This window comes from Pinus tabuliformis, chromosome Q, assembly GCF_031772625.1.
Source record: "Pinus tabuliformis cultivar Carrire ecotype Pingquan chromosome Q, CPIR1, whole genome shotgun sequence".
Taxonomy (NCBI): domain Eukaryota; kingdom Viridiplantae; phylum Streptophyta; class Pinopsida; order Pinales; family Pinaceae; genus Pinus; species Pinus tabuliformis.
This window is the reverse complement of record NC_142296.1, coordinates 509851401-509862192: the sequence shown is the minus strand read 5'-3', so window position 1 is coordinate 509862192 and position 10792 is coordinate 509851401. Positions and strand designations below refer to the sequence as shown.

At 30.2% G+C, this 10792-nt stretch overlaps 1 protein-coding gene across 1 annotated transcript; it reads right to left on the bottom strand.

Moving 5' to 3' along the window:
- Nucleotides 1-7322: 7322 nt before the first annotated feature.
- LOC149220401 (WAT1-related protein At5g07050-like) lies at nucleotides 7323-9768 on the bottom strand. The gene is made up of 7 exons (XM_089382799.1): nucleotides 9424-9768; nucleotides 9248-9310; nucleotides 9041-9157; nucleotides 8711-8954; nucleotides 8450-8611; nucleotides 8202-8353; nucleotides 7323-8112 (listed from the first exon to the last, which is right to left on the bottom strand). The coding sequence occupies exons 1-7, from the start codon at nucleotides 9639-9641 to the stop codon at nucleotides 7686-7688; spliced, it is 1383 nt and encodes a 460-aa protein (XP_089238925.1). The 5' UTR covers nucleotides 9642-9768; the 3' UTR covers nucleotides 7323-7685.
- Nucleotides 9769-10792: the final 1024 nt, after the last annotated feature.

Genomic DNA, 10792 nt, shown 5'->3' with positions numbered 1-10792 from the left:
CAACCATATTTGTCAAAAAAAAAAACAGTAATTACTTGATACATTACATTGCAATTTATCAATGTCACAATGTGACATTGAATAAATTAGGATTTAATATTATGGTTTATAATATTGGGTTTAGTGTTTATTATGGTTTATTATATTGGGTTTAGTGTTTATAATCTTAGCATAACCACATTTACCAATGATAAACCATGATCAACCATGATAAACCATGGTTAACCATGCTTATTTTAGGGTTTATAATATTTATCTTGGGGTTTATATACCTTGGGTTTATAATATTTATTCCTTGGGTTTAATATTATTCCCTTGGGTTTATAATTCCTTGGGTTTTAATATATTAATATTCTCGAGGTTTATGCCATTAATGTATTGATGTATTAATATTAATGGTTTAATGGTTTAAAATTTAATAATGGTTTATAATGTTTTTATGGTTTATAATGTATTAATATTAATGTATTGATAATAATGGATTATATTAATGTGTTAATGGTTTTTAATGTATTAATATTCTTTATGTGTAAGGGTTTATAATATTAATATTAGATTTGATTCATATAATATTAGGGTTTATAATATTAATATTAGGGTTTATATTCTTGAGGTTTAATACTAATACTAGGGTTTATAATATCAATCCTAGTATTTAGTATTAATCTCCTCGGTTTATAGTATTAATACACCCCTTGGTTTATGAATCTATTGGATTTTTAATAATAATCCCTTGGGTTTATAACATTAATTGCTTGATACATTACATTGCAATTTATCAATGTCACAATGTGACATTGAATAAATTAGGATTTAATATTATGGTTTATAATATTGGGTTTAGTGTTTATTCTCATTTATTATATTGGGTTTAGAGTTTAGAATCTTAGCACAACCACATTTACCAATGATAAACCATGGTTAACCATGCTTATTTTAGGGTTTATAATATTTATCTTTGGGTTTATATACCTTGGGTTTATAATATTTATTCCTTGGGTTTAATATTATTCCCTTGGGTTTATAATTCCTTGGGTTTTAATATATTAATATTCTTTAGGTTTATGCTATTAATGTATTGATGTATTAATATTAATGTGTTAATGGTTTAAAAACTTAATAATGGTTTATAATCTTTTTATGGTTTACAATGTATTAACATTAATGTATTGATAATAATGGATTATATTACTCTGTTAATGGTTTTTAATGTATTAATATTCTTTATGTTTATAGTATTAATGTTAAGGCTTAACAGTTGATTATGTTCTATCGTCCCTTTGCGCAAAAGATTGTATCAAAATGAAAATCAACCATGGCTAGATATCGGCTCACATATTTACGGTTCCTAATATTTTTTTTGGGGTTCATATACGTTCATTTTATATTGTTCAATAGGGTTTAACATTGTTCCCTTGGGCTAAATTTCTTCGTGTGCATTTATAATCCATTCGATTTCATGTATTAATATTTATCTTGGGGTTTATGTACCTTGGGTTTAAAATATTTATCCCTTGGGTTTAATATTATTCCCTTGGTTTTATAATCCCTTGGGTTTCTAGTATTAATCATTTTGTTTTAAATTATTCCCTTGGGTTTACAATATCTATCCCTTAGGTTTATTAATCTAACGGTTTTTATTCTTATAATATAATATTATTCATAGGGTTTATATTATTAAACCTTGGGTCGAATATAAATCCCCTTTATTTATAATCATGGTCAATCATGGTCCAATATCACATTTTTACATAGTTTTTGTCAATATGAAAATCAACCATGGTCCAATGTTGCACTGTGACAAAGATTGTCTCCATATGAAAATCAATCATGGTGAACCATGGATGTCACACTATGACAAAACTTGTCTCAATATGAAAATGAACCATAGTCCATTGTTGGAATCTCACAAAGATTGTCTCACTATGAAATATTATTCATAGTGTTTATAATATTAATCCTATGGTTTAATATAAATCTCTTGGATTGATAATCATGGTCAACTATGGTCAACCATGTTCCAATGTCACATTGTGACAAAGATTATCTCAATATGAAAATCAAACATATTCAACTGTGGTCAACCATGGTCTGATGTCACATTGTGACACAGATTGTCTCCATATGAAAACCAATCATGGTGAACCATGGTGCAACAACACACAATGACAAAGCTTGTATCAATATGAAAATCAACCATGGTCAACCATGGTCCAACATCGAATTCCGACAAAGATGATCTCAATATGAAATATTATTCAGAGGGTTTATAATAATAATCCTATGGTTTAATATAAATCCCTTGGGTTTATAATCAAGGTCCACTATGGTCAACCTTGTTTTAATGTCACATTGTGACAAAGATTGTCTCAATATGAAAATCAAACATTGTTAGCCATGGTCAACCATGGTCTAATGTCGCATTTTGACAAAGATTGTTTCAGTACAAAAATCAATAATGTTCAACAATAGCCCAATGTCGCATTATGACAAATATTGTCTCAATATGAAAATCAATCGTGGTAGACCATGGTCAACCATGTTTATTTTAGGATTTTTAATATTTATCTTACGGTTTATATAAATTAAGTTTATAATATTTATCCCTTGTGTTTAATATTATTCCCTTGAGAGTTTAATATTGTTCCCTTGGGTTAAATATTTTTACTGTATGTTTATAATCCATTTGGTTTCCTATATTAATATTTATCTTGGGGTTTATATACCTTGGGTTCATAATCATTATCCCTTTGGTTTTTAGTATTAATAATTTTGGTTTATTATTCTCTTAGGTTTATAATGCCAATACCTTGGGTTTGTTAATCTAAGGGTTCTTATTACTAGGGTACAATATTATTCATATGGTTTATAATATTAATCCTTAGGTCGAACATAAATCCCCTTAGTTTATAATCATGGTCAACCATGGTCCAACGTCACATTGTGACAAAGATTTTCTCAATATGAAAATCAACCATGGTCTAATGTCGTATTGTGGCAAAGATTATCTCCATATGAAAATCAATCATGGTGAACCATGTTGCAACCCCTTGGGTTTTTAGTATTAATTTATTTGGTTTATTATTCCCTTGGGTTTATAATATCAATACCTTGCGTTTAGTAATCTAAGGGTTCGCATTCCTATAGTTTAATATTATTCATAGGGTTTATAATATTAATCCTTGGGTCTAATATGAATCCCTTTGGTTTAAAATCATGGTCAATCATGGTCCAACGTCACATTATGACAAAGATTTTCTCAATATGAAAATCAACCATGGTCCAACGTTGCATTATGACAAATATTTTATGCATATGAAAATCAATCATGGTCAACCATAGTCAAACCATGTTAATTCTAGGGTTTACAATATTTATCTTAGGGTTTATATACCTCTGATTTAATAGGGTGTATTCATAGGGTTTATAATATTAATCCTTGGGTCTAATATAAATCCCCTTGGTTTATAATCATGGTCAACCATGGTCCAATGTCACATTGTCACAAATATTTTCTCAAAATGAAAATCAACCATGGTCCACCATTGCATTATGACAAATATTGTCTCCATATGAAAATCAATCATGGTGAACCATGGTGCAACCCCTTGGGCTTTTAGTATTAATCCCTTTGGTTTATAATTATTCCCTTGGTTTTATAATATCAATACCATGTGTTTAGTAATCTAAGGGTTCTTATTCCTAAGGTTTAATATTATTCACATGGTTTACAATATTAATCCTTGGGTCTAATATGAATCCCTTTGGTTTAAAATCATGGTCCAACATCACATTGTAACAAAGATTTTCTCACTATTAAAAAAAACCATGGTCCAAGGTGGCATTGCAACAAAGATTTTGTGCATACAAAAATCAATCATGGTCAACCATGGTGGAACATCACATTGTCACAAAAATTGTCTCAATATGAAAATCAACCATGGTCAACCATGATAATTCTAGGGTTTACAATATTTACCTTAGGGTTTATATACCTCAGATTTATAATATTAATCCCTTGGATGTAATATCATTCCCCTAGGTTTATAATCCCTTGGGTTTTAGTAATAATTCATTGAGTTTATTATTCCCATCGATTTATAATATCAATCCCTTAGGTTTATTAATCTAAGGGTTCATATTCCTAGAGACTAAGGCATAATATTATTCATAAGGTTTATAATATCAATCTTTGGATTTAATATAAATCCCTTAAATTTAATTAATATAAAATAATTAATATAAATTTATAAATAAATAAAAACAATATTTTAAATGATAATAATAATAATTACTTTATTTTTATTGTTATTATTATTATTAAATAATGAGTAATAACAATAATTATTTTAAAATTATAATAATAATAGTAATAATAATTTATTAGCATTATAAATCATTATTAATATAGGTTAATTACAGTAATAGTAATATTTTTGTTATAATGGTTATCTTTTTCTTCTTCTATTATTATTATTATTAGTATTATTATCATCATCAATATGAATATTAATTTTACGTCTAATATTAAAATTATACCACAACAATATTTACTAATGTAGTTGGGTTTATAATATTAACCATCTTTAAGGTTTATTAATCTCTTGGTTTTATAATAATAATAATCCTATGGGTTTATCAATCCCTTCAATTTAAAATATCAATGCCTTGGGTTTAAAATTCTAATTTATGCGTTTATAAATCCCTTGTCTTTTTACTATTGACCCTTTGCATTGGTTGACCGCTTAGATTTATAATATTTATCCCTTGGGTTTACTAATTCCTTGGTTTTATAATATTGAAATTTTGGGTTTATTTCTCCATTGGATGTATAATTTAATCCCTTGAGTTTATAATATTAATAATCTCTTGAGTTTAAAATATTAATTCTTAGGGTTTATTGATTGCTTGGGTTTAAAATGTTAGAATTTATTAATCCCATGTGTTTTTAATATTGATTCTTTGGGTTTTTTGATTTTTTAGATTTACAGTACTTATCTCTTGGGTTTATTAATTCGTTGGATTTATAATATTGAACCCTTGGGTTCATTGGGTTTATAATATTGAACCCTTGAGTTTATTAGTAGCTTCCATTTATAATATTAATAATTCCTCACATTTATAATTTAATCTCTTTGATTTATTAATTAGTTAGCTTTAAAATATTAATTCCTTGGGTTTATAATAATGAACCCTTGAGTTTATTAGTAGCTTCGATTTATAATATTAATAATTCCTCACATTTATAATTTAATCTCTTTGATTTATTAATTAGTTAGCTTTAAAATATTAATTTTTTGGAGTTATTAAGATCAATATTTAAATAGCAAAAAATTAATAAATCCTAAAATTTAAATTTATAATATATTATTATATAAATTATTTTTATATATATTAATGTCACTATTATATTTATATATAGATAAATAATAATATAATATATTTTAGTTTTATATATTTCATATACACTTAATATTATTAATATATTTCAATATCTTTCAAGTACATATATAAAATATATTAATAATTATATTAATAGATATATAATAATTATTAATGACAACAAAATTTTATATAATGATCAATGTTATATTAACCTATAAAATAATGTTTCTATATTATATATATTTATATTAATAAGAACATATAAAATAATGTTTATATATATATTATATATATTTATAATATATATATTTATATTAATAAGAACATATAAAATAATGTTTATATATATTTATATAAATAAAAGATAATATTTATATTTATATAAATAAAAGATAATATGGATATTATTATTTATATAGTTATTAATAATAAAAAATAATTAGATTTTAATAAAATATAGATAATAATTATTAATGTAGTGGATGGTGGATTTAAGAGCTTAAATCAGTAAATATAGTTATAAATATCAACTACATTGATAAAGCTGTGGTTGTAAATATCAACCACACATTGACAAATGTGTGGTTGTAAATATCAACCACATTGGTAAATCTGATGGTAGATAGATTTCATATAAATGTGATTATAGATTTCATAAAAATGTGATGTGATTGTGGTAATTGTATCAATATTGGAGTTAAGGTATTTGTGGAATTAGATATTTGCAGAGGGGGAGTTTGAATTTTGGAGATCGCTGATGTGCCTTACTATGAAACTCTTAAGATGCAAGAATAGTGTCAACGGAGACCTATTGATGCTCATTTGTGGCCAAAACCAGATATATGGGTGAAGCTGCCATTGAAGATCTGGATGCAGAATAAACAAAACACAAATTTATCAGGGGATCGTAAACATATTAAGCACGTTGTTTTTCGCCTGATGAATCAACCCACAGCCCAAGCTGATGTCCCATGTCTGTTGATCTTGTCAACTCTTTGGCCGGTGTGGCTTGATTCGCGAAATTGCTTTCTGGCCGGTCTGGTGTGATTCATGAAATCGCTTCTGGATTGCAGATCATGTCTTTCACGCAAGAGTTTCAGGCTAGAACTGTTTGCATTATTAATTGTGGGATTCGATTTGATGGTTTTGTCTTATCTCATAGTTAAGATATTCCAATTTAAATTCGGATTAAAATATTCCAATTTAAATTCGGATTATAATTTATCAAAATTTACAATTTGGTTTACCCAAATTGTTCAATAATACTTTGTTGAAATTTATTGAAATTCATCGATATAATTTATCAAAATTAACGATTTGGTTTACCCAAATTATTCAATAATACTTTATTGAAATTCACCAATATAATTTATCAAAATTGAACCATTTGGTTTACCCAAATTGTTCAATATACTTTATTGAAACTTACCAATATAATTTATCGGTATACTTTATTGAAACTTATCGATATAATTTATCAAAATTACCAAATTGTTCAATCATACTTTATTGAAATTCACCAATATAATTTATTAAAATTATATTGTTAGCTTGTTTACGAAGCTAGTTAAGTTGCCTTGGCTTCATGCTCTTCTATTTTGTGTATTTTGTGTGGTCTTATTAGAGATATATGGGAATAAACAAGCTCTGGTATCGGATTATGACGAGAATCGGATTAGGAAGTTCCCATTTAAATTTGGATTAAAATACGATAGGGTGAAGAAAATAAAAATTTAATGTTGAATTTGGTTTACCCAAATTATTTAATATACTTTACTGAAATTCACCCATATAATTTACAGCTTCCTTATGAAGCTAGTTAAGTTGCCTTGGCTTCATGCTCTTCTATTTTCTGTGGTCTTATTAGAGATATATGGGAATAAATAAGCTCTGGTATCGGATTAGGAAGATCCAATTAAAAGAATTTGGATTAGATTAGGATATGATGAAGAAAATAAAGATCAAATGTTCAATTTGGTTTACCCAAATTGTTTGAATAGATTCTATTGAAATTCACCAATATATGATAAATTATATTGGTAGCTTGCTTATGAAGCTAGTTTGCCCAGGCTTCATACTCTTCTATTTTGTGTGGTGTGGTGTTATTAGATATATATGGGAATGGTCTTATTAGATAATATGGGAGTAAATAAGCTCTGGTACAGGATTATGATTATCTAATTATCTTTTCTCAGCATAATACAATGAAAATGAAATGGAGGAAAGACGAAGATTCCCTCAATTGTGATGCCATCAACTCCAAATAACCCGTGTGGGGTGATACTAGTAATTTTTAGTACTCAGACCTTGCTGACAGTTGTAACCTCTCTTTTTCCTTCACGAGTCGAAGCTTCTCCAGCACACACGATTCGATCATCCCCGTGAAGACCATCTCCGTCGAAAGCGGAGCAATCAATTGCTACGTGATTCCCAACACTCGTCAATTCCCTACCACAGCAGATTTCCTCGGTTTCTCTGGTTGCTTTCTCCATTTTAGAGGCTGCTAATTCCTTTTCCTGATGGTGATTATCGTCATTTTTCAGCTGCGTGTTGATTATCAACTCCTTGTTATTCGATGTTGCATACCTAGAGTGGCCTGACAATTCCTGGCTGTTGCAGCTCTCATCCGAATCCTTCTTTGGTATCTTCACAATCTTTCCCATCTCCTTTGCTTTACCCCATACCACCGCATATAGCCCACCAACAATCAGAAGCGAACCCATGACACTGCAGACAAAAATGCAAAAAATATTATTTCATAATTTTATGCTTCACATCCGAACAACTTTGAAATTGTATAATTGTGAGGTTCAAACCTTCCCAAATGGAGCTTCTCGTCAAGGATTATGGAGCTCATGACAGCCACAATTATGAGCAGCAATGGACTGAACATTGTCACAAACAGTGGCCCCTTTCGTCCAATGCACCATGTCATTATACAAAATGCTATTCCCGATGCCACAACTCCCTGCATGGTCTCAACAAAAACTTAACACCAATATTACTACAAACAATAAATTCAGATACCAATTATCAGCAATATGTATAACACCGAACTACTTACCGAATACACTGAAGTCAGAAGCTTAATATCCCACCCGATCGCCCACACAGATGGATGATCTCGTTCAAAAATTAGGGTTAGCACTGCTGATTGTATAGTGGCTAGAAAACACATTAGGGCTGTGCTAGTATACTTAGCCGAATATCTTCTACTCAGTTTAGCCTGTAACCAACCAAGAAAACACCTTTGTTAGAGTTAGGTCTGACCATCCGCTCCACCCCCCACACAGATACATATATATACACAAATAAAGAAATTTACCTGTAAAATAAACCAAGATGACCAACTAATGCAACTGGCGACGAGCAACAGTGAGCCCTTAGTCAAATTCTCAGAATCGGATCCATTAGCATTGCCTTTACCTTGTCTGAAATCGAAAGGTGATGACCATAGGGTTATTGGTATTCCTTTGTATAATGTCATGAGCATAGCCCCACCCACGCAGATTAAGGTCCCCAGTACCTTTGCTTGACCAGCCAAGCTTCTTATCCCAACTCTTTCCAGCCTGTGAAAGATTCAGAGATTTTGTTTCAGATAATGAAAATGGGGACTGATTAGTTAATGGCATAATCGCATGTTGCGAGTGATTACCCGAAAGGAATGGCCATGAGAAAAGTCACAGCAGGTACCATGTTACTCAGAGCACATGCGAACGTGGGTGAGGTATAACCAAGAGCTGCGTAATAGAAATTCTGATTCAAAGTCGACCTGTGGGTAGATAGAGCACATAATTAATCTTGAAAACAATGGGTTATCTGCAGAAATAATTAATAAGATGTTAATTTTATGAAGTATTACCCAAACAAAGCGCTGAGAAAAATCTCAGCGAATACTCGAAATGTCAAAACTGGCCTGGACTTCCTGCAGCAAATGAAAAAAAATATTATAATGAATACATAAGAATAATATGAACTATTTCCATAGATTCCTAGCAGTCAAGTTCAATATGAATAGTTGCAGTATTTTGCTTGTACCTTTCCAAAACATATGCAAAAGGCACTAATACTAGTGTGGCCACAGCATGTCTGTAGACTACCAAAACAAAGTGAGACATTCCTTGATTTAGAGCTGCTTTTGAGATTATATTCATCCCAGCAAACCCAAATTGAACAGATATCATAGCCAAAGCTGGCTTTGATTTCTCAAAGAATGTTGTTAAACCCTTGCAGCAGCTGCCCTCTGCTTCTTCCATGATTGCTATGTAAAATGAAATATCAGATTACACCTCTAGGAAAATTTCCTATTGCAAAACATTAAAATTCATACACATTACAATGAAGCGCATTGTAGGCTGTGTATCTATAGGAGGGCATAAACGCTGTGTATATATAGGAAGGCAAAAAGCAAATGAGTTCCGACGAAAATTATAAATTACAAGACGGAAAGCAACGAAATATTATTAGAGTGAGAATCCGAAGTGATGGGCAACAACCACCAAACTCGCAGTGGGCTCCTCTTTTCTTTAACTCTCCTGCTTCTAAATATCTTTTGCAAGAGAAACATCTGTCGCAGGATAAACACTTGGCGTTGGGTTTTGTTTGCCATCACATTGGAGCAGTAAGAAAGGGCGAGTAATATGTAACAATCTGCTCAACTGTTTGGGTTTTGAAAGTCGACAAAAAGGCGAAAAAAATATATGTCAGCAAAACCATGGACAGATGGCAACTCTTATCAATTTTCGAGAGTAAAAGGCAAACAATTTGTGTGTCAGCAAAACATGAACAGGTGGCCACTAGTATCAATTTTTCAGCATTTAAAAGGGGCACCGTTACTGTGTGGTAAGCGAGGCATACACCTGTATTCCACATTTATTTACTCAATATTTTATATAATCATAATCAAGCAGCGCCTAAGTTGATTTAGTTGGTGACATACTTACGTGTAATCTGAAGTGATTTCAGCTGTCTAAGTCCCACCCTTCATTAAATATTATTCTCCGTTTAATTTTCACTTTGTAAACTGAGGTTTGAAGTGGAATTGATGGAGTTAGTGAAATACCTACGTGTGATCTGAACTGCCTTTGACTTTTACAGTACTCCACTGTCCTTTCATATTTTAAATCTTAATTTATCGTTTCAAGTGTCCATTCATTAAACCTTATTATATTGAATGCTTAACTTGCGCTCTGTAAAATACATTTGCAGTGGAATTGATAGACTTAGAGAAATATTTAAGTAATTTTAAAATGCTTTTTCTATGTCTAGTCTGCACAATGTGAACAGAGATTTGTGGTTGCCACATATTCAGCTTTCCCTTTACACAATGGTGAAAGCGAAACCAAGCTATATTTCAGCAGGAGAGTTCCATACGTAACTAAAAAGCTCAACCCAACTTTTCATGGTC